General features: G+C 48.8%; 1 protein-coding gene across 1 annotated transcript in view; it reads left to right on the top strand.

The window, feature by feature from the left end:
- Nucleotides 1-425: 425 nt before the first annotated feature.
- The window catches only part of RabX5 (RAS oncogene family member RabX5), an 81,766-nt gene continuing 57,264 nt past the window's right edge, over nucleotides 426-24,927 (top strand). Inside the window, exon 1 of the mRNA XM_065440820.2 lies at nucleotides 426-1,609. Coding sequence (XP_065296892.1) covers nucleotides 1,565-1,609 — 45 coding nt within the window. The 5' untranslated portion in view covers nucleotides 426-1,564. The remainder of the gene's footprint in view (nucleotides 1,610-24,927) is intronic.

The following is a 24,927-nucleotide window of genomic DNA, read 5'->3' as shown; positions in this document are numbered from 1 at the left end:
GCCGCAATGTGCCCAAAGCTGACCACTAAGTCGGCTAATTTCCTGCTACTTCCATAAAGCAGACTGAATTCCGTGACCTCGGATGACCTTGTTCCACGAAATCACAGTAAATGCATTTTTTAGGTGTACCCCCTCGTTTTAGGTGCATTATGGCCAAATTAGCCGCTGCACCTAAACTCGCCTGCACACCGCTATACTATAGCTAGAGTGTACTGTATTCCTAATTTCGTAAAACCGATCAGTGCCTCAATCCAAATTTAGTGAGACAGTCGGTAGAAACGCCGCAGACGCGAAGACCGCGTCGTCTGCTTCGGCGTGCTTTGCGTGAAGCGCGCCTGCCAGGCCGCGGTTTCGCATTCGGCCCGCAGCTCGCCCTTCCTACGCACTCGAGGCCCGAAATAAGCGCACCCGTTGTGTGCGCGCTCGTTGGCGCGCGAAGGAACCGGCTATTCAAGAACGCTTGCTCGCACGGGCCCCCTTTCAATACGTCGCCTGTGATGTGTCCCAGAGCTCGGCAACGAAGAAGAATAACGGACGAACAAACTGGCGAAGCTAAAGGGGCGAAGAAAAGACAGAACGGGCCAAAGCAGACGAGGAAGGGCGTCGTCTGCTCTCTTTCTGCCGACGCCGTCAAGGCGTGTGCCGTGCCAAGCCGTCCGGGCATGCCGCGCGGTCCGGACCGCCGCCGGATGTTCTGGGGGAGCCCTCCTGGCCAAAATTAAACCTTTTGTTGCGCTGTTTAGCTTCGCGTGCCCGACGCTCTGCTCCTCCAGCGTTGTCGGCTGAGGGCGGGCGTCAGCAGCAGCAGAGGCGAACCGCATCAGCGGAGAGCGAGCGTTGTTCCCCGCCCGGCAGCACCCCAAGCCACGCTAGGCGTTGTTGTCGGCGGTGCTTGAACCGTGACGATCCGCTTGAAGGGAGGGAAAGGGGACGACGCCACGGCCGCGGGCTATGCGTCACGACGCCGCTGCCAGTGCTCCGGAATCAGTAAATGGTCTCTTCTGACGCAGCAGGTGGAAGGTAGAACAATTCGTGCAACCGAACCGCTCACCGCGTCCGCCGCTTTCCCAGCGTAGCGCGCCGCCGGAGGCATCCTGCCCGGCAGAAGTCAGCCGGACTGCCCCCGACTACTCCGATCCCTTCGACGAACGACTCGGGGGGTCATCATAACCTGGAGGAGCGCAACAGCTGAGCAAGGGGCAGGAACTTGGCGGGTTACGTGCGTCGCGCTTCGCGTCTCCCCTCGCCCCTTAGTTCTCCCTTTCCAAACTCACTCTCTCTACCGCGCGGCTTGCGTGGTCAGGTGCGGAAAACCCCCTTTCGTCCCTTTAAAGTGGAGTCGACAAATGAGCGCGCATTCAGTGCGTGTTTTGCTTCCGCGGGCCAGAGGTGCCAGTGTTGTGGTCGCGCGCTGATCGACGGGGCGAAAGTGCTGCGGTCGAACCGAGAGAGAAAGAAAGCCTGACAGTAGTCGCCGGTCTCGTGGTCGTCCAGGGTGGTGTGACCTTGCGTGTGTGCTGTGCGTGTCGCTGGTGCCCCGCGGGCAGTCGGCGACGCCGCTCCGATGAGGATTGACAGCGAGGGCAGCGGGATCGAGCACTTCCCACAGGTGAGATAGTTATAACCACGGCATCGCGTAATGGCAATACGTTCATTACCTAAAAAAAAATATTAAGCAAAGATATACTTACAAAATGGCGAGTTACGACGAAAGCGCGACGAATGATAGCCACGGCTAAAGAAATTTACAAAGAAAAAAGTGACGCGAGGGCCGATTGCCGACTGGAGGTTTATTGAAATAAATTCTTGGCGTTTAACGTGCCGAGACCGCACCGTGTAATGACAGACGCCGTAGCCGACGCCTCCGTATACCGAGACCGGGAATCGATTCCGGGACCTCGCGGGTCGGCAATGCAACGCCAAGACCACTGACGCTCCGCGACGGGTGTGGAAGCTTATTGGGAAAGACTGGGGCTGTGTAAGTGACCAGAAAAAAAAAAATTTTGTAAGAATAGAACAGGCGTCGTTTGTCTGGGGATTCTTGCTCCGCCTGAGCGTTTCTTTCTGCGTCGTAGGAAATATTTGTCTTCCACCATCGACTGAGACTCTCGCGGAAACTTGAGTAGAATGCGTAACTTGCAATTGAATCATATGCTGTAACTTGCAATGTGCCTCTATACAAGCCATTTCAAAAAAAAAAAGAAGAAAGGACACGAAGGGTCCAAGTTTGCGGTTGAGATAGCGGCTTCTCTTGGAGAGCAGTGGTCGGTCACCGCTCTGTTTATTTTTATGCGAAGCATACTAGCCACACAACCACGCTCTTCCTTGCTGCGCGGCCGCGTAGCAACTTATGACGTCATAACAGCTGCAAAAGCGGAGGCTCAACTCGTGCGCTCGCTTGCGGCCGCGTAGCTACATAGCCGGGTCTCAGCTCGTGCGCTCGCATGCATGAGTTGTTGCTTCGTCTAGCCGAACCAAATATAGCCAAGCAACAGCAGTTCACCAGGCTAAACAGTGGTTCAACAACTAAAATAAAGGCTAGAATGCTTCGCATCCTGGGCTTAACCTTAGCTAAGCCACAGGCATTTTTTTGTATTATTTTCTTTTGCTTCGCATTACGTTCCACAGACTTATGCAAACGTTCATTGACTTCAAACTTTTGACTGGAAGAAACAACATAACAGTTTACTTTCAGAACAGGTCTGACAAAATAAAAATAAAAGGAGGAAACCATGCTTTTGCAATTGGTTATCACCACTTTAATTTACGTCGTCTCGGGAAGCGCTACGACTCGAGAGGAAGGAGCACGCCGTATGTTTTGCCGGCATCACCATATACCCCGTGGTTATTTATTTATATTCAATATACAAACTGTATATCGGGAGCGACGAGGACGTTCAGATAACGCTTATTGTAATGTATCCAGTGGTAGTGCTGATGATGACATGACACGTTCTTGCATTCTGTGCCGCGCTCCACACTATCACATTTGCTTATAGTAAGCGTAATGAGAGGAAAGAAATTGGAGATGACCGTTTCTTTCGAGTAAGCGCCGAAAGCTTTGCTCGAGAACGCATTTCAGCGATGAGTAGTATTGCTTGAAGTTGGGTCAGGAACAATACAGGAACTAAAAGGACTTAACCAAGAAACGAAAGAGAAATTAAGCTGAGATTAAATTCACAATTTTCGTCGTGTGCTGTAAGTTTTGTCTTCAAAAACTGACTCACTTCACGAGCAATCACAATTTCTGAACGATTGCTCATTGCAGCCGGCCAGTGTAACTAAAGTAAGCGTGATAACGTGAAGCCTAAGAAAAGGAAGGATGTATCAATCTAAGAGTGATATCCTTCGTTAAGCGTTCTACATACCTCTTGGTAACGCTTGGTTATGAATAACTTAACGGTTATAACGGTTATGTATAACTATAACACTTGGTTATCGTTGTAACAGATCATGAAATGTGCACGAGGTTCGCATCGCATTGGGATGCCTTTCGCAATTCCCAAGCGCGTTTATCTGCTTTGCACATATGTCTAACCAGTGGTTTGCGCCGCGGTGATCATTCGAATGTATAGACAACGTGAGACAAAGCGCGTCGTATGTGCTGCGCGTCACTTCAGCACAAAAGCCGCGCCTACATTTTCTGCCTCGCAACGCGCACAATATTGTGGACACACGCGCCGGTGTCAAAACTGATCACATCGCAGTTGGCTTGGCAAAGAGTACTTCGGGGAAGGAAACTCAGCGATAAGAAAAAAAAGGGCCTGTTTGCGCGGTACTGTGCGACTTTTCGAAAATTGATTTTGGAAATTGCAGTTTGCTTAAGAGGTTACAAGAGCGGAGGCATAGAATGGCATACATTATCGGCCTCAGTCGAACAATGCACACTGTTGAGAACAATAAGAGGAACCGAGGGCTTGACGTTAAGTTACAACCTAGTGAAACCAATTAACAGCGATGACTGTCAGTTGCTTTCACGAGGCAACTGTCATCGCTGTCACCTGACAGCGGTGTTTTTGTATTAGCTGTGCAGTTAATTACAGCAGAGGACTATGTTTGGGATTAACTTGATTTTGTTGTTAAAGTATAAGTGAAATGAAAGAAAAAAAGATAGATAGATAGATAGGTAGAGAGAGAGAGAAGATAGAGAACTTTGCCAATTGTGGGACCCGCAACCTGCACCTATACTTCCACCTGCACACTTCAGGTCGTGTGTTCGGCTCCCATCGACAAGGTGCTGCTGTCTATTCTTTCACTTTAATTTCTATTTTCTTTTATTATACCACATTAGGTTTAATGTTAATTGAGCCCTCCTTTATAATTGATTTTCGTTTTCATAGCAAGAAATGCAGTTTCACTCATAACATGATAGCGTGACGCGATAGCTAATACAATATTATGCGCAGTGAGTGTCGTACTTCTTGCGCCCGCTCCCAAGTTGAGCGTCGGCGTCCGTCGGCGTAACCGCGCCCGTGCCACCGTCTTCTGCTTCCACGGCTGTCTCCAATCGGCACCCCGGCCCGGCACGCCAGCGTTCGCATGCTGTTCCTGCCTCTGCACAGGCGTTGGCGGTACTGGCCCACTGCGAGTCGGTGCGGCGATGTCGGTCTCGAATTCTTCGCCTCAGTACATCGCGAAATTCGTCGACACACACACACGCACGCACAAACACATTTTTTTTTCTGGTATCGGCTGGAGTAAACATTCCCAAATAAGAAACTCTTGCTTTATTTTGGAGGTGGCGTTTCCAGGTGAAGGGGTGGAGAGACACGACTATACCTTTTTCTCTTTTTTACAAACCTATCGCAAACTGCTTATGTGTTCCTGCGACGGGCTCCAACCGCTATCAAAACGGCTATGTAGGGGAGGGAACCCATTAACAGCTATCGCCTGTAGAACACCTCATTTATTCACTTTTGCTTTCTTCGGCTTCTCTGCCCGTCGACTTCACGCGGTTGCTAATGCACAGCGTTCGGTTCGGTTCACGAACTCACGCGGAAGACGTCTTGACCAGACCGGCCACGTGCGGTTCTCGGTACAGTGTTGTTGACGCCTTCGCTTGCGTACTTATACTTGCATCGATCGACGAGCTTATCTTTCTCAATCGTATAGTGTAGTAGTATCCCAAAGCGACAAAAAATAAAATGAAGGAAAGCTTTGCCAGTTGCGGCTGCGTAACATCGAGAGGGCGTCCCGCTTTCGCCCTAAACCTCCACACGTCACTGCAAAAGTCTGTGCACTGCAACGGCTCACCACCTCGCGAAGATGCGCATGCAAAAAATGGCACCGCGAGGGGTTATATTTAAAATGCGTGGGACGCCCGCTTTCTGCAACCCACCCCCTCTCTCTCTCTCTCTCAGTTTCCCTTCTCCGCTTACTATTAGTAACTTCCTACTGGATTCGCCAGCAACGCAGCCTCATCCGCGCGCTGTACCGCGTACTGCTTAAATGAGAAGCAACGGCCGTTGCGAACGATGCAGAAACTGCCGTATAACTGCGCTTCTACGAAATATGTCACGCTGTGAACGCCCTGCACAGGTTCTGGTTCACAAAAAAAAAAAGAAGAGAGAGAGCGAGAGAGAGAGAGAGAGGTTGACAATTAGCAAGTGCAAAGGTTGAAATGCACATGTAAGATAATTTAACCCTTAATGCCCAAGGCATCATTAAGGTTCCGCTGTTTTAGGTGCCAGAACGGCGAGGATATTAATTAATTAATTGCTATGGCAATTAGATATTTGCTCGAATAAGATTTATATTTTTTAGCTCGATTTTATACTCTCCGTGGCCAGAGGTGAAGGACATGATGCAAGTTTCAATTTCTCTTCATGAAGAACTGTGTTTTGGCACTACGGGGCTGATTTCATTATATATGATTGTCGTTATGTGGACATATGGTACACTGTGTTACCAAAATAAATTGTCATTACTGTACCTACTGCTAGTCCTAAGATAATTGTTGTAACTGCCATTACCTGCTGATTGCTTGCCTAGATTGTTCTTTTTTTCCATTTCGTGTCTTCTCGCTCTCGAAGTGTATGTTTTAAGCGCATCCCTTCACACAATTTAAATATTCTTCACGCGTTAAGTGTTATCTTTCAGTTCGCTCCTATTTTTGTATAACTAATTACTTACGTGTTCTTAACTGCCAGTATCATGTTAATTAACTGTCATGTGCAAACTTGCATTTTTGTTTCCAAACTCAGCTTCTTTCTTATATTACCATACTTGGGCAATTGCTTTTCTTTTCTTCCTTTTTTTCAATTATTGTTCTGCCTTAATGCGTATTCATATACATGCCTACTGTATCGCCCAACTGCCACGCTCTCAAATGAGAGTAGCAGTATTGTAAATAAATAAAATAAATAAATATATAGTAATCAGTCTAGAGTAGCCAGACCTGGCAACATCGATGATATCGCGGCAGCACTATACAGCGCCAAATTTACTGACGTCGAGTAAGGCTAGGTATGACGAGGCTAATCACAAAAAACAAGAAAAGAATGAAGGAAGGAAAAGGCGAGAATGCTGCGCGTTCATTTTCTCGCTTCGCTCGCGTGCGGCCACCGCAGCAATCGCCGGAGCAGGAGCGATCCAATGTATCATGACGTCACGGCGCACCCACCTCCTGAAGTAGTGCTCTAAACTATTTACGGCACACTTACGGCTTTCCAGCAATTCTGTTTTTTAATAGGGACTAGAGTGTTTGGAGATTCATTTAACGCAAAATATGATCAGTCGGAATGGTGACGTCGGTGTATACACTCCATCGGGCGAAGCGTCGCGAGATTAAGAAACCGCGATGGATGAGAGGAAGATACACTTACTTACAGAAAGGCAGAGAGTTAGGCCTGAGCTATAGCTTGATCTGACCTGCTGCTCGGCACTGGTAAACATCAACTGGGGAAGAGAATGAATGATGACGATAGGGGAAGGAGGTGCGTGTGAACAACTGCACTACGTTGTGGCATTGTCTAAAGCCTTGTGTCGAGCCCAGGGGCTTGTTGAAAGGCTATGGCTGCACTTTTATCGCAGCAGCGCCGTTTGCGCAAGGCCAGTGACCCAAAAAGAAACTCATTAGACAGTGGTGTCTTATCGATGGGTGCCATGGAAGAGGCCAGCTTCTGTTGTTCTCGGGCGAATATACACGGGGCAAATGGAACTAATTTTCGGGCGATGAATGACTATGCAACGGGCGTGTATATAGCCGGTTCGCATTGACGTCATCGTCGCCGGCATCTTAGGGGTACTAACAGATCGAGAAGCTGTGTAAACGAGAAATGTGACAGCACGACGGTATAGAGCCCAGCGACAAATCGATAATAATGATGATTCGGCGAAACACCACCACCACCAACAACAACAACAAAAAATATAAGGAAAGAAAAACGGCCACACTCTAAAGGAGAAATGATGTACGCCTGATATTATGCTGGGCTGACATCATTGTGGCTGCCATGTTTGGGCATTAGCACGGTGAGGAGGCTGGGTCCGCGTCGCGTCGTGACGTGAAAAAAGAGATATATTGTAATTGACCTACCCTGCCGAAAGACGAGAAATTTGATGTCTCACATCGACATGAATTCTCGTGTTTTGTGCCGCATCGCTGTCTTCCTTGCATGATTTCCCGGTCAGGTTACGGCCACTACTTTCAGTGATTTCCTTATAAGATTTTATTGTTGACTGCGAATACTTACCTGAGATTATTTTAAACTTCGCAAATATTTTTAAACGGAGGTTTGGCAAACATTCTAGAACATGTCGATTGGCCTCGAACAGAACACTTTGGCTGTTCTTAGGTTTATTTTCATTACCTACACAGGCTGAATTGAAATGTGCTTCTGAGCAACAAGAATACAAGGAAAGGACACACACACGACACCTGGACAAGTGTGAATTGACTGTCGTTTATTCCACTCAATCAAATCAATAACTAGTGTAAATGCACTGATATCAGCATGTCAGAACAGGACTCGTGTCCAACATATACGACAATTCAATCCAACGTGTTGAACCGACTAACTCCAACCTTCGCCTTTCTACCTTTACATGATGTGTAGACATTTCATTGACGCTAGTTGCTCTACAGTTTATTGAGTCAGTAGATCAAAGTCAAGTTATTCGGTGAATACATCTCTCGTGACATGTCGTACAGTTCTGGTATAATAATCTGCAGGCTCTCTTTGGTCAGCTGAAATAGGCCAGAGAACCTGTATGCAACTTGTACGCATACTGTAACACGGACACTGTAGCTTTCACTTTCCACGTACTGACGAGATAAATGCTTGCAAGTGTTGCAGGTAGATGTCGAAAGCAGCAGCAGCCGCTACTCTCACACACTGTTTTCGAGCAGGTGTTCTCAGTCGCATTCGGCGCAGTCCAGCGCAACGTTGGTCCAGCGTGCGTTACGACGACGCGCGGAGGAAACTGTCGCTATAGTACGGTCTGCGCGATGCATCAACCTTGGCCGCCAGTGATGCAACAGCGGTTCGGCGCGCCACGGGGAGGAACAACGGTGCCAGTTGAGTCAAACTGTCGCGACCGAGTCCGCCTTGTGCTCGGGTGCAAGTAGTGGGTAGCCGTGTCACAGTACCTGCGCTGGCACGCACGCACGCACGCACGGAACAGATACAAGAGTATTCTCGTCTTACGCGTAAGGCGGAAATATGCGCTCGAACAAGCGCGCGTTCGCAAGAGATGCGCGCACACACACACACACACACACACACACACACACACACACACACACACACACACACACACACACACACACACACACACACACACACACACACACACGCACACACACACACACACACACAACAGGCATACACGAACACACACACACACACACACACAACAGGCATACACGAACACACACACACACAACAGGCATACACGAACACCTATGCGTTGTTGCGGCCATATTTACTCTATCAAAAAAGCACGCAGAAACAGACGAACGAACACGCACACACACACGCACGCAATCACAGTGGCGCCCTAATGGCGCCCGACTGTGGTGCTGCCACCGTCTCTCTTTCTCTCTCTCTCTCGCACACACTCTCTCGCCAAAGTGCGACCATATCCGGAGCGCAGTGCAGCGGCATGGAAGTTTAGGTCTCGCGTTTCGCCACACCGGGGCGCGGGACGTGCTTGAGGGAGCGTCCGGAATTGCCGAAATGCGCTTCCGCGCATTGTTCCGCGCATCAGTGGCAGCGCGTGCAGCGGGAGAGGCATGAACCATGATACACCATCCGCTTGTGCCTGTCGCGAGGTCCTCGCGTTTGTTTCACTTTTTTTGTCGCGAGGTCCTCGTATTTTTTACCGCGCGAAACTAAGCGACGGAAGAGAACGCGAGAACGTCGCGACAGAAGTATACGGATGCTTTGCTTTGACAGCCCGCGAGCCTCAGCGCTGTGTACGGAAGCTGTGGGTAAAAGGCGCGCAGAAACAACGAATGTAGTGCCGCGTTTTCAGTTTCCCTGCATACCATTGCTTTTAGAATCTCGTTTTTTTCTTGCCTGTTCTCAACTCATACGGAAGCTTAATTCTAAATGGCGCGGAACGTGGGCGTTACGTTTTCCTGCGAGAATCTACGAGAAGCGCTTGCTGAAATTCGAAACGACATTTCGGCCAGTTTTGTTGTGAGATATAAACTCGAAAGGTACCATCCGATGAGCTACGACAGTGTGCAGTGACGCGTGCGAATAACGTTAGGTCATCGACATTCACTTCTCGAAGCAGCAGTGGTCGATGAAAGCGTACTGAACGACCCGAGATTAATTTCGACCAGGTGGGCCGGACCCTGATCTGTGATAATCCTGCGCGCGAATTCTGGAAGAATAGCTGATTTTTTGGTTATTTTGTCGAAGAATGTTAAATTGTTGGCGAACGACCTCTCAGGTACGCATTCAATAATCAGTTTGAGGAACGCGTACATGCGAGCTCGTTGCATGCGGCGCCCCAGGCTGATCCTATACCTTGTCATTAGCATGTTCCTGAACGAGGCTAGGTGCCCACAAGAGCAGCAGCTGAGGCTGACGAGTGCTGCAGGGACAGTGATAGCGACAACAATAGGTATATACATAAGTCGACCAACACGGCAACAGCAGTATCTTGCTCGTCTCGAGGCGGCACCCCCCTCCCGCCTGACTCCTCCGCCGGTGTCAACTGACTCGGTCCGTTGAACTCTTTCCCATTGACTCAGCGCCTTCTTACTACGAACCAATAGCGTGTTGTCGTGAAACACCATTAAAAAGGTGCACCTCTGCGGCTGAGAAATCGAAACTAATACTGTAAGGTTTCTCTCTAGCTCCCACGCGATCAAGGCTGACCGCTAATGAGCCATTAAGGAATCGAAGGCGTGGCCATGCGTGGATATAGTCCAGTTCACGCTGTACACTTTCAAAAGAAAAAGAAAGTTCGCACCACTTGGGGCGTATTTGACCCGAAACGGTAATCTTCTTCGGTCTTGCTTGTGTTTCCTCTCTTGAAAACTCTAAGCTCGCCACTTTCCTGTCGAGAATGATATGCCACGTTGATAACGCGCATGTCGTTCGCGACCTGAAATCACCGGGCGCGCAGCGTAAAGAAAGGAAATGCAAGCAAGGTAAATAATGATTATGGTTCGGGGACAAGGTACACCCCAAAGGGTGTAAACGTTTTTTACAGCAAAGCTGTATATGACTAGCCGATGATTTCTTCCTCCGTCTGTCGCGTGTACGCCGAAAACTCCTCCTGTGCAACCCCATGCGCATGCACCAACAAAAACAGAACGAGAGGCGCGCAATTGGCTGCGCTAGTAGTGACGTCGTTGCTCTCCGTCGCAGCTTAGCGCGCGCGCAGCAGTTTCTCTCCGGCTCCGAGATGGGTGGGCCACGCGTCACACGTACTCCCGAGGAGCAGGCAGCTTTCTATCAGCAACGCCGCGAGCAGAACCGGGAACGAGCTCGTCTACGCCGTGCCGATGCTACAGCCCGGGCATACGAGCAGGCTCGTGTAGCCGAGCGCAAGTAGCAACTGCGTACCGAGGATCCCGCAGCCCATCAAGCCGTGGTTTAATGAACCGCTGGGATTAGCCCAGTGATAAGCTCCGAGGCCGCACGTTTCAGCTTCGCCGGTTAACCATCTGTACGAAGTGATTGGGCGGTGATATTTCTTAGAGTGCATCCATTTTGAAGAAGACACTTAGTACGATGGACACATGCTTGTGTGTTCTCGCCTATTTGGCACCGTTGCACATATAAAAAACTGCGTGCCACGTCAGTGGGTGCTTGAATAGCTTCAAAGCGCGAGTTGCGAATGAGAAAGAGCGTATATACTGCCTAAAGGCACGCCAATTCAAGCCAATGATACGGCGAGCTGCCTAGCTTGCCTGCGTGTTACCAGGGCAGCTGAGATGCTAAGTGCAGGAAGAGGCTAATAAATCTTCGCTTTAACAAAAAAAAAATCAGTGCCATTCTACTCTGTGAAGGTGCATGAACAGCGGAGCTGTATATATGATGATAAATATGTTGATAATAAATATGTCGACGGAAAATAACAGACATATACCACAATGAATTTCGTTCTGTCACAATATTTTGTTGTTTTACTAAATTGCATACTCACTGTTTTATAGCAGGTATTTTTAACGTTCTCTTGTTTGCTTTTTCGGATTTATTATTTGGTTACCAAGGTGACTATCGGTTTATGATCGCTATGATGTACGGCCAGTGGCCCTGTGGCGGCGCGAGAAAGGTTCTTGGCCAATGTGAGGCCTACAGACGACCGACAACGTGTAGTGGGCACACTGATGTTTGTGTAACATTGAATGCCCAAGCTTTCCAAGGGAAACGGCACAAACATGTTTATATCTGGCTGAGACACGTGTATGTTAGAATGACCAACATTAACGATGGGAGCGGAGCCGGTAGGGGTGATCCAACCAAAGGTGCATACACTTGGCGTTATGCGGCACGATCTTCGTCCGTGTTACGTCCTCACCGCACGGGTGGAAGGGAACTGAAATAAAGTTACGTGGTTTGCTTATAAGCCCGTGACGTCAAACCGCGATATGTACTGTACAGTGTCTGTTTCGGTTTTACTTTTCTTTCGTAAAAAAAAAAAAATTATCTCAATACGTTTTGACACTTCTCGCGATTAAACGCAGCTGCGGCATACCCGGCGATACGCTCTTGCTTGATGCTTTTAGCTTTCTTAGCTCTGGGGCGTGGTCGCTATCTTTTTTGCCTACGCACCCGGCAGAACGTAGCGTATAATAGCTCCGCTGTAAAGTGACCCAATGTGCCGGCGCTGTTTTGGGTCTACGAGAGGAAGAGTGTTTTGACCGCAAGTGCACGTCTGTGCCGCGTGCCTGCGACGTCTTTGTTACCGCAGCGTCGCGGGGGCGACCGCTGCACTCGGGTTACCAGCGCACCCGCGGCGCCTAGAATTGCACGCCTTGTTGGCCTCTTCGGCGTAATACCTCTCGAGGCGACGCTGCGAGCAACGACGCTACAAAACGATGCGTCATCTTTCTTTTTTTCGCGAGTCGCGTCTTGATGCAGACACGCACGCGCGCCTCCCGTATGCGTGTCTGCGGCTCGCTCCGACTGATCGCGTCGGTTTCGTATTTACGACCTCAGCGCGGTCACCTGACGCACGCGCGATCGCTGTCATGCCTTCTGGGAAGAGTGACTACACGCTTCGTTTGCGCGGCAAGCAGGCTTTGCTCACCTTGTTTGGTTGTCAATAATTAGTTTATTGTTATCTACGTGTGAAGAAAACAAAAAGTAAAAGTTGTTCCGCCGAGTCGCTGCGACTGCGCGACCAACTTGTTCGAATCGTGTAGGCTGTTTCACATGGCGCGATTTTCACTCAGCGACACAGCGAATTCCGTCGCTCAACGACCGCCGCGACGTCGTGGTCTCTCCGCGACTGGACTCCAACAAGTTGGTCGCGCCGTCGCCGAGTCGCAGCGATCGGCGCGATGTGGGAGGGGCAATGTGTGTGACGAAACAAAGCGCCATCGAATTAGGCGCTTTCCTGTTTTACCGCGCGTTGGTAGCTCTGTGGAGCAATGTCGCGCGCCAGTTTTAGCTATGTTTTAATAGGGCGTACCCACCAGCGTTTGTGGCCTAGGAGCTTCGTAAACATTTTTCTTTTCTTCCGCTTACACAATTCGTTTAAAAGGAGAAGCTGCACGCTATGCAGGTCGGGAGAAGGACGCCGCTTCAACATAAGGCACGTACCCACTTGATCGTCACCGTCGTCAACCTCTTCATCGCTACAAATGCGCCAGTTGCTTATACATGCACACTCAATAGTAGCTTGTTCTTCTGCAAAAGCAAATAGTCATCCAGGAAAAAAAAAGTTGTGGCTTCCATAGTAACAACGAAACTAGAGTGTACTAAACGGAACCACCCCACCGACGCCGCACAAGCCACACGCATCATTGCGCATCGTTGCGCATCGCTGCGACGGAAATCGCGCTGCCGCCAACGCATGTGAAAGCTGTCAGCGAAAATCGCTCTACGACGTGCGCGACAGAACTATTTTTTTCGCCCCAATCGCGCCATGTGAAACAGCCTTGTCGCGGCGGTCGCTGAGCGACGGAATTCGCTGTGTCGCTGACTGAAAATCGCGCCATGTGAAACAGCCTTATAGCAGGTGCGTGTTGCGCTGCCGAGGTCGCGGGTGCGATGCCGGCCGCGGCGGCCGCATTCCTACGGGAGCATAATGCTGATGCTCCCGTGTACCGTGCATCGGATGTACGTCGAAGAACCCCAAGTGGTTAAAAAAATAATCCGGGGCCCCGCATACCTCACAATGCGATCGTGGTTTGGGCACGTAAAGAACTGCGAAATTTGATTTTGTAGCAGGTGCGTGCGCGACTGTTCACAGGTTTCGGGCTCTCCATTCGTGCAAGCCGACGATATAGCGGAGATTCGTTCAAAGCCTACCACTAACTTTCTTTGCACGCGAAGTATACTAGCGAAGTAAATTCCGCGTTGCTTGCGTTGCACTCAGGCACTGCCGAAGTTGCGGAGTTTCAACATTCCGAACACGCACAAAGGAGGAGGAAAACAAGGAAAGAAAGGCAGGGAGGTCAACCAGACGCACGTCCGATTTGCTGCCCTACGCAGGGGAAGGGACTTAAGAGATAGCAACAACGAAAGGAGAGGGAGGCAAGAAGGCACTCTCAGTGTGAACGCGAGCGGTTGTCCGTCACTTTAAGCCTACAATCGGTCACTGAGACCAGTCGAGTTCATGAATTGTAGCAGTGCCCGCGTCGCTTTGTAAGCCTTCGACGCGTGGGGCCGTGGTCCGATAATCTTGGGGTGCTATCTTGTACGCGTTCCAAGATAGAACGGAGACGGTCCGTTCCACCGAGCCACACACGATTGGTCAATTTGAACCGTGACGAACGCCATGACGTCAATTGCGACGTGATATCTGCTGTCAATCATTCCGTGTCGTCTGCTATCGGACGAACGCGGCGGAACGGACCGCCTATTTCGTGACGTAAAGAACGGACCGCGGCTCCGTTCTATTTTGGAACGCGTACAAGATCGCGCCCTTGGTCTCTGGAAATGGTCTGCTGTCTAATCGGTTTAACACCCTCCGAAGAACGTCGCATTCGATTTCATAGAGATTACGAAAACACAACCCTCGTCTCAGTTGCATGAGTCGGAGATCGCGCAGGTTTTGTCAAACGTATGCGGGCTGCGTTCCTTGCGACCACGAGACTCATTGCAGCTGTTTGAGCGATTTCCTGGCGTATGCCATAACTCTTAACACCCTTGTAGATGGAAACAACGCTCGCGCTCGTCATCCGGAGTTCTGCAGTACCTGTGGAAATAGTGGAGCTTGGCCTAGTTGGCATTTACTGCCGGACGTGTTTACCGCTAGAGCCAGACGAGTGAAAGAAACACGAACAATGACACAAGCAGTCTGTGTCGTTGGACGTGTCGTTTATTTTACTTTCTTTTTTGTTTCCTCTTTTTTTTTTTGCAGTCATTGTCTTGCTTTAGCGGCGAAAACGTCGTGCAGTCTGGAGTGCCAAGAGCGTCACGGGAACCGCAACGCACAGCCGAATGACATTTAGGTCATGGCGCGGGGTAGCAAGTATACTTTGGACAAAAGAAAGCTTTAGTTTCGCGTTTGGGTAATAGCGTTACCGTTCAGTAAACAAAGTTTGCAGAAAGCGAGATTCAGTGTAGCGCGATAGCCTATGGTTTTATCTGCGGGACGCTTTTCAATTGCGCTTTAAATGTCGCATGCGTTGTGTACATAAAGGATTTTTTCAATTTGCCAAGCTTTGCGTGAGTATGAGAAAGGTAGGAGAGGCAGCGCGATGACAGGCCGGAGCGCCTTGTATTTGCACTTTTCATGTCTGCCGATCAGCGGCGAAATGAGTACAAGCCTGCCGTCCATGGCCTCCGAGATCGCCAAATCTCAGAGGCCACATGCCATCACCCCCATCTCTCGAATTCACCGATTGGTGGCGCTACAATCCCGGAAATTTCTCTCGTTAGGACTTGAGATATTACATTTTATGAAATTTTGCGGGACGTTATAAAACCTGGTTTCTGTCACGTTTTTTTTTTAAATACGAAAAATTTAAAAAACAAAGACGGTTGCGCACAGAGCTATGAAAAACCTGAAAAATGTTTTTCTTTAACACTGAAAAGAATATAATTGTTACGTTAGTGCATCCCAAAAGTCCCAGTAGAGCTTCCGGGTTCAACATCTATAAGCACGATTTCACGTCAAGGCATTGATTTCCCACCAGAGCGTGCAGACCGACATTTGTATCAATCTGTGTCCGATTCAATTCCGCTTGACGCGTCAATGCTTCACTGTGCAGCGGACGAAGGCTTCCAGACATTGACGTTTGAGTTCCCGCACACATGTTTTTGAACGCACTACGCTGGGATGCTATTGCATTGCTTGGTGTGGTGGGCACATTTTCAAACTCGAACCAATTTCTTTCACATGCCGTAGAAGAAGGGGGAATCTGAAGTATGCGACAGGCGAAGGGGCTCAAGGCTTGGTTGAAGCACAGTACTTGCCACCACGTGGACGGATCCGGATGCTTCGCAGACTCTCAAAATATTTCTTTTGGCCAAACTTTTAGATATGTCGAAAGGAGTCGCATCGCAACAGGATTCTGCGGGGGAGCTCTGTTTTCTTCCTTTTTTTCTATTGTATCCTGGTTGAAAAAAAATCAACGAAAAAGAAACTGCGTTACCCCCCCCCCCCCCCCCGAAATTTTCAATGCTTTCTTCAACCGCTCACATATCTAGTTGGGCCTCGACGCGTTCGAAATGAGAAGCGATCTCGAAAACTCTGCAAGGTCATCCAAAATACTCTGTCGATAAAAGCGGCCTGAGCCTAAGCGAAGACAGTTCCCACTGTCATTTGCTACAAACGAAGCTAATTCTACAAAAAAAAAAAACGCAAAATTAAGTTCGAAGTGGGCGGCCGAGACCGCCGCCCTGTCTTACGTAAACTACGCACAGCACGAAAAAACGGTAACGCTGAATCTGAGAACTAGCGTGCGCACGCCAAACGCTAAGGGCGGTAAAGCGTTCTGCGCATGCGCATTTAGATCCACGCTATTCCGCTAAGCCCGCTAATACGCTAAACTAATATCGCCTAAAGGCTGCACGTGCCAAACGTAGAATGACTATTCACGTGGTAACGGGATGCGACGAAGTTGGAGTCATTGTAAAAAAAAGAGAAGTTAATTGCAGAACCCTTCTCACAAGGAATGTTGACGTTAATGCAATTAGCATTACATCAATTCAGCAACACACCGTGCTGCGAGCGCCCAAACGTGCACGCAGCCGGGATCCTTTCTCGCGCTTCCCAACTGCACACGCTGCGCCACCTAGCGACGCCTCCGCGAAGTCTGCGCGTGACTCGCGTTCGACTCCGCCGAGCGCCGGAAAAATATTTAAGGATAATTTACGCCATTCGAGAGCGGCACAAACCTAGCTACCCGAGCTGGCGTCAAAGGTGTTCATCGCAGAGCGGCTCGGGTTGAGTGGAACACAGTGCTCCAAGTCGGCGTCAAAGAGGTGCGTTGCAGAACGGTGCATACCCAGTGTCGCACGCCCATTGACCCGTGTCGGCATCCAGGAGGTTCGTCGAAGGAGCGGCGCATATACGCACGTTGCCGCATATCCAATGAGCCAAGTTTGTCCGATGGTTGGTTTCGAACCCCGCTCCCTCAGTACAGCATCCTGATGCGCTACCCATTCGGCCGTGGACTACACAGTGAGCCAGGTTGGCGTGAACACGTTTGGAGACATATAGATAGATAGGCAGATAGACAGACAGACAGTCTGACCCCGGAATGTTCGTTGGGCACCCTAAGAACGCTAATCGCATGAAACAGTTAGCAAGCAGAGACACTACGTACGGCGACTGTACGGTCTCGTTCAGCGCCTTAAGCTTCTTTTGGTTACTGCAGCGACTGTTTGTGCGGATTGAAATAACTTCAAATGTGGATCACATGTGCTCCAGTCAAGAGAGAGAGAGAGAGATAGAGAGAAAGGGGTCGGGAAAACAGCGTTAATCAGATAGGTGCTCACCTTTCTGCCATGTAGAAGGGAAGCCGATAGAGATAGATGAAGCGTACGGTTCTTATAACGGGTCACTTTTACCAGCTGCCAATGCTGAGCCTCATTCCCGCATGGTTGCCGTTACCGGTCTGGGATCACGACTTCCGGCTTCTGTTTTTCTTTTGTATTGAAGAAGACACTTCTGTTCATTTTTTTATTTCTTGCCGCTTTTTCACCTCCTTCCACGATAACTTCCTCGAGCTCCATCTCCGCAATCTGGCGTTTTCGATTACTTTTCCAAAATGTATTATCATTGTCAATATATTACGTTATCATTATTATCCACAGGGCAAGTTGCAGTGCACTTCATAAATTCATAGGAGCATCCAGCCAGTGGCGTTGCTACAGGCTCTATCTCTCAGTTGAAATTTTTGTCCCACGTTCTTTTAATCCCTAGTTTTGTTTTTACGTTTGCTACATTTCCTCATCAGATTTCCTTGCTTTTTTCAAAATACGGTTGTTTATACATTCTCATTTAATTTCGACGTTGTGTGGCCGAGCCTCCTCGTGGGTATGTGTCATGATGTGAAGAAATAAACATGGACTTTTGTATTGGTTGAAGACAAGTGGAGGAAAAGAAGTCCTTTCTCACATATACTCTATGGAATGCTTCAATTTTATGGGCCATAGCTGAGTATACTAGATTGCGCCATCAGCGTATGTCACACGACTTTATTGACATGCAGCGTCGCTGTGAAGGGACATAGGGGAATCTAACGGTGCTGCAAACTACACGTGTTCCCTTTTCCCACCTAGGCTTGCGTGCCAGCCCTTATAACAGGCACGTACCCAGGATTTTTTTTCGGGGGGGGCCCACCACCTCCATCATCATCATCATCATCATCATCATCATCATCATCATCATCATGTTTTATGTCCACTGCAGGACGAAGGCCTCTCCCTGCGATCTCCATTTACCCCTGACCTGCGCCAACCGATTCCAACTAGCGCCCGCGAATTTCCTAATTTCATCGCTCCACTTAGTGTTTTGTCGCCCTCGATTGCGTTTTCCTTCTCTTGGTACCCATTCTGTAACCCTAATGGTCCAACGGTTATCTAACCGGCGCATTACATGACCTGCCCAGCTACATTTTTTCCTCTTGATGTCAATTAGAATATCGTCTATACCCGTTCGCTCTCTGATCCAAACCACTCTCTTTCTCTCTTAACGTTATGCCTAGCAGTCTTCGTTCGATCGCTCCTTGCGTGGTCCTTAACTCGCTCTCAAGTCTCTGCCCCATATGCACTGGCAAAATGCACTGATTGCACACCTTACTTTTCAATAATTATGGTAAGCTTCCAGTCGGGAGCTGGCAATGTCTGCCGTATGCGATCCAACCTATTTTTATTCTTCTGTAAATTTCCTTCTCATGATCAGGGTTCCCTGTGATTAATTGACCTAGGTAAACGTACTCCTTCACAGTCTCTAGTGGCCGACTGGCGATCCTGATCTCTTGTTCCTTTGCCCGGCAATTTGTCATTATCGTCATCTTCTGCATATTAATATTCAACCCAACTCTTACACTCTCTCTGTTAAGGTCTCCAATCATTTGTTGTAACTCGTCTGCATTGTTGTTGAATAGAACAATGTCATCGGCAAACCGAAGGTTGCTGAGATATTTGCCGTCGATATTCACTCCTAAGCCTTCCCAGTTTAATAGCTTGAATTCTTCTAAGCACGCAGTGAATAGCTTTGGAGAAATTGTGTCTCCCTGTTTGACCCATTTCTCTATAGGTATCTCCCTGCTTTTCTTGTGTAGAATTAAGGTAGCTGTAGAACCTCTGTATATATTCTTACGCGAAGGACGAGTCAGTAAGACGAGAAACTATTTACAGACTATATTTACAACAATGGTTGCAGCGCTGACCGTTTACATTCACAGCGCGAGCCCAGTTCGTTCTTCCTTCTCTTTTCTGGAGTGATGGCGCCCATGTACCTCATTCACACAAATACCACACGCATGTAGCAATATTTTTCAAGCTTTTTACGTAAGCGTTCTGTAGTCCTTAATTACGTAGTGCCTCTAGACTGCTGGTGTCTCTACTGAATCAAATGCATTTTCGTAATCTCTATAAGCCACATAGAGAGGCTTATTGTACTCTGCAGATTTCGCGATAACCTGATTGATGACATGGATGTGATCCATTGTAAGGTATCTCTTCCTGAACCCAGCCTGTTCCCTTGGTTGACAAAATCCAGCGTTGCCCTTATTCTATTGGTGATTATTTTGGCAAATATCTTATATAATACTGGGAGCAAGCTAATGGTCCTATAATGTTTCAATTCTTTAACGTCTCCTTTTTTGTGGATTAGTATAATGTCTGCATTCTTCCAGTTTTCTATGACCCTTGCAGTCGATATACACTTCGTATAAAGAGTCGCCAGTTTTCCAAGCATTATGTCTCCTCCATCTTCGATTAAATGGACTGTTATTCCATCTTCTCCTCCCACTCTTCATCGTTTCATGTCTTGCAGGGCCCTTCTGACCTCATCGCTAGTTATAGGAGAGTTTCTGTATCCTGTTCATTACTGTTTCTAAGTGAGGTATCGTGACTCCTCTGGGTACTGTATACAGGTCAGCTTAGAATTTTTCCGCTGCTTTTACTATATCTTCGAGATTGCTGATGATATTATCCTTCTTATCTTTTAGTGCATACATCATGGTTTGTCCTATTCCAGGTTTCTTTTTTACTGATTTCAGGCTGCGTTCATTTTTTACGTCTTCTTCAGTCTTTCTGATGTTATAGTTTCGAATAGCAGTTATTTTCGCCTTGTTGATCAGTTTTGACAGTTCCGCGAATTGCGTAACGCTGTGCGGCCGCCACTCCCATACAACCGCGTAGAGCGCAGGACTCTGCGATTCTAGACCTACTGCGCTCACCGAGAAAGGTTAGAAAAACACTCACATAAGCACAGCAGAGAAGTGGCTACGTGAGGCGGTTCGACCGATAACTGTAGAAGCGTCATTCAAAGCAAGTAATTATTCTCCACTTCCGGCGGCGTTTCCTCTACTTCCTTTTTAAACAAAAAGATGTTGATCCATAAATATTCTCATAAACAACAGTCAACATTTTTGGTTATTGCGTTGGCTCTCTCCCTTAGTAGATCGCTTAATTTCTCAACTCCTTGCGATTTTTGTTTCCAGTTGCCAAATTTGCACGAAAAGTGCTATACAATTAGGGAAAAACAGACGAGCTAACGGGCGACAGTCATCTTGCTAATGGGTTTAAGGATTATTGCAGGGTTTCATGATGGACGCTCTTTCACATTATTTTATTTCCCACCTTATCTAACCCATATCACGTGTATATGGTTCCGGGCATCTGCCAGCGTCGCGGCGAGCCGTAAGTAACTCAAGGAAATAATGAAGCACAGGGAAAACTTAAACGCAATTGGCGTTTTGTCCGGCCGCAACTCGATCCATGAGGGTATACAGACCAGCTAAGTAACAGCCGCATCCCTCTCCTGGTCCCAGGATCAGCCTAAACAAAGAAGGTTGAACTAACAAAAGCAAGAGCTATGCGCGTGACGGTGGAATAGATGGTGACAACTGAACGCATCTCGAGTTAATCGCGCGGGTGCGGAATCTATGAGAAAACTGTCCTTCACATTACAAGAGATGCCGATAACTACCGCCATCTAAAAGGAGTGAAAAAGGCAGCATAAGGCTGACCGATGAACAGCTGCCAAGTCTCAACATTAATCTGGCGGCGCTTTAGGGATGTGTGAGGAGTGGTGGCGTGGGTGGGGAGGGGGGGGGGGGGGTATGCCACTTGATTTCGGGGGGGGGGGGGGCCCGGGCCCCCCCGGGCCCCCCCCTGGGTACGTGCCTGCCTTATAACAAAGATTTTCACTCACTCACTCTCCCACCCCCTCCCCAATAACGGCGTTTCCTGCTGAGTAAAGCGGCTGTTAATGCATGCGAACAATCGCACGTTAGGCCCATCTTTGTACAGGTGCCAAATAACACGCGCCATGCAAAGGGCTCATTACTGCTTTATTGAACGTACCTTTGGAAGCTCATGTTGCAGGCGTCCTCGAAAAATAAACTCGAAGGCCAATTGCACGCAGCGCACGGCTTTCTGCGTTCCTCGCGAACGCTTAACGAAAAGAAAAAAAATAGCAGTAGTTTTGCCCGAAAGGGGAAGGATCGGTTGCGATAGCAAACAATTGGACAACTATAAGAAGTAAGGATAGTAGATTCATCGGCCGTATAGGCTTGTAAATATTCACTTGCTAACTAAATAAGCATGATGTCCCGTGCGCACAGGAAAACACGAACACTTCTCACTGGATGACCGCGGGCGCTCGCTGTAAAAATGCTGGCGTGAGGAAGCGCGGCAGCAGCAGCGAGCGAAATGACCTTCGTGCTGCCTCTCGCATCAACCCAAACTAAGCGACGAGAACACAGTGCACACGGAGCTATCAGCCATCGATGCACCTAGACTTTGTCGCCATCGCAGATCCCTTTCAAGACACTGACCGCGCGGCCGTGCTCAGCCGTGCCATACGCAGCCGGCGCCGGAGTAGACCCCCCCCCCCCCCTACCACGCTTCCCCCGGTATCTTGCATATGCTTGATAGCTGATGCCACCTGTCCGTTTAGAAATACTCGCCGAGGATGCGCGAAGAACCACCAGCCGCCGTTTGTGAACTTTGCACAAGGTGCCGTACATCGCTTCCCTTTCTCGTGCGGCGAAGTGTACATAGGGCAGACAGGTAGATGCCCCAGTTTAAGGGAACACAAGCAAAAAAACGGAACTGTTATCGCGATGGGCACGTCTCCATGCACTGTGACGATTGTGGTTGTAAACCACTGTTAAAGGATTGTTCCGTCATGTTTAGAATTACGGATGAGGTTACGCGTGAAATTGTCGAAGCAAGCTTGATCGCAAAAGAAGGTGCTAACTGCGTCAGCGCCTCGTCGAGTACTCTGAGCAGAAGACAAATTGCCTATCTGAAAAATATTGGGTTGGGCGTGCGGTGACTTCTACTCGTTTTGTCGGTATAAGTACCATGCTCTTCTGAAATAAAATCAATTGATAGCGCACGTCCTGTCGTCTTTCTTGTCCGTGTGAATCCAGCACTATGACCTCAATTACTGCAACGTAACAAGCAGGCCAAGAAACCTACACTCCTGGATTGCATGACGGATCTCCTTGTAATGAACTTCCAGGATGACAGCAGTTTCGATATAATATTTCCCAAAGTGTAGAACGAAATACAGGGGCGTTACAGTTACTTTTCTGCGGCAGTGCATAAAGGAGCGTTTTGTTGAAAAAGTAAAACCAGTTCCGCGCAGTGAAATCTGTCAAAAGAGCGAAGCTTGTGGTTTTTTTCTCAAGTTCGAATTTGATCGCCTTGTCGTCGTTTTGCTAGATTCGAGCTTCGCTTCCGGATTGCGCGCACTCTTCAGTTCCGTGATGTAGTGATCAAACCATAGTCTATCACACAGCTTGCAGTTGTGGCCGCACTCACGCTCGAGGGATTCCCTGTTGAACCGCCCATCGGCACCCTCCGTGGGAGGAATCTCTCTGCGACGACGTCTCTGCTCGGCCTCCCACTCTCGAAGTTAGGGGTTGCTTTGCCTCTGCTGGCGCTTGGATTGGGTTGCCTTCTCTTCAAAGTGGGGGTTGGCTTCCCTCCGCTGGCGCTTTGCTTGTGCTTCTCGCTTTCGAAGCTCGATATTTGCGCGACGTCGGCGGTGCCGCTCATGTGAGCTCCCGCTATCGCTCGCCCCGAGTGGAATCGATGGGGCGAAGGGCGCGCGCCGGCAGAACACCTGCTCCTACGCCCCCTCTCCTCCCTCTTACCCGGCGCGCTCCGATTGGTCCGCTGCTATCCCTCCCCCCCCGGCGCACACTCTTATTGGGGCGGGGCCGCACTCCCTTTACCTGGATGGATGGATGGATGGATGTTATGAGCGTCCCCTTTGGAACGGGGCGGTGGCTTGCGCCACCAAGCTCTTGCTACTATGCTGTCTAATATCCTACCTAGGTTAACCAATGAAAAAAAAAACGCTATGAACTACCACGTCCAAATTTTCTGATACCCTATTGCGAACTGTGCTTTTGTACGTCTCCGTCCTTTGTCGTTTCCCTACTTTTCTTCCACCAATCCTCCAATCGCCTCTTACTGATGTCTATTGCGGACCTGTTTGCTTTACCACTGCTCCCGCTGAACCCAAGGGCTTCAAGGAGGCCAGTGGTGCTTAAATCGACCGCTGGATAGACGTCTTCACATTCTAATAAAATATGCTCCGTCGTTTCCCTAGCTTTACCGCAGCAAGCACATGCTTCTTCTTCCTTCTTATATCTCGCTTTATAGGTGCGTGTTCTAAGGCATCCCGATCTCGCTTCGGAAAGTAATGAGCTTCCCTTTGAGTTATCATAAATGGTTTCTTTCCTAATTTCGTTTTTCCCCTTAAGTAGTTACTCGTGGCAGGTTTCTTTTCCATTGCCGCCACCCATGCGATTAATTCAGCCTCTCTGACCTCTCCTACCCTCAGCGCGCCCTCTGGCGGTGAGCTCCGGAACCTGTCCCCCTGCGTGACACCGGACGCCTTGCGGCGAAGGCTCGGCTTAGAACAAAATAATGTGACGGGATCAACGGTGCACTTTTACGGCAAGTTTGATGGCGCATATCTCCAAGCTGGCATTCTAGACATTCATTCAAAATGAATACGCCTTGCAAACTCACTGGCTACAATTCGTAAATTGCAATAGGTGCCGTAAAGTAAATAATTGAAATGACAATTAGTGGACTTTTCTCATTATTTAAAATCTGTTTCGATTTCTCGTGCAAATAATGTCCGTCTTTCTGAAAAATCCAGCTCACGGACAAGAATTATGTAATCTGCAACAAGCTATTCTAAAGGTTCTATACAACTTAAAAATTATCACCCTGTATTTAAGTATACATGTATAATATGTTTCCTACTTATGTTCATAATACAACTTCGCTATACCTCTATCGCTTAATTGTGTGTACTTTGTAAACGTATCTGTGTAAAGTGTGAACCCATGCCTTATTTAATACGCCCCTTATTAGGCGTCTTTAAGGGAAATTCGACAGACACACTTAACACTGCTTACGTGTAGGAATGCGAAACCATTATACCGTTTGTAGACCTCGGAACGTCATGAACGTGCTTATTTTATTCACTCATGACGTGGTGCCGCCTCCTCCCCATTGGCTCGGCCGTAACGTGCCCAATGACGCACGCGCTAGGCCACACCTTTAGTCAGCCAGAACCGTGGAGCCGTCGTGGCGCCGGGAAAACGTGCTCGTCTCGCACCCCGGAGGCCCGGGTTCC

The sequence above is a fragment of the Dermacentor albipictus genome, chromosome 2 (assembly GCF_038994185.2).
Source record: "Dermacentor albipictus isolate Rhodes 1998 colony chromosome 2, USDA_Dalb.pri_finalv2, whole genome shotgun sequence".
Lineage (NCBI taxonomy): Eukaryota > Metazoa > Arthropoda > Arachnida > Ixodida > Ixodidae > Dermacentor > Dermacentor albipictus.
This window is presented reverse-complemented; position numbering and strand designations above follow the sequence as displayed.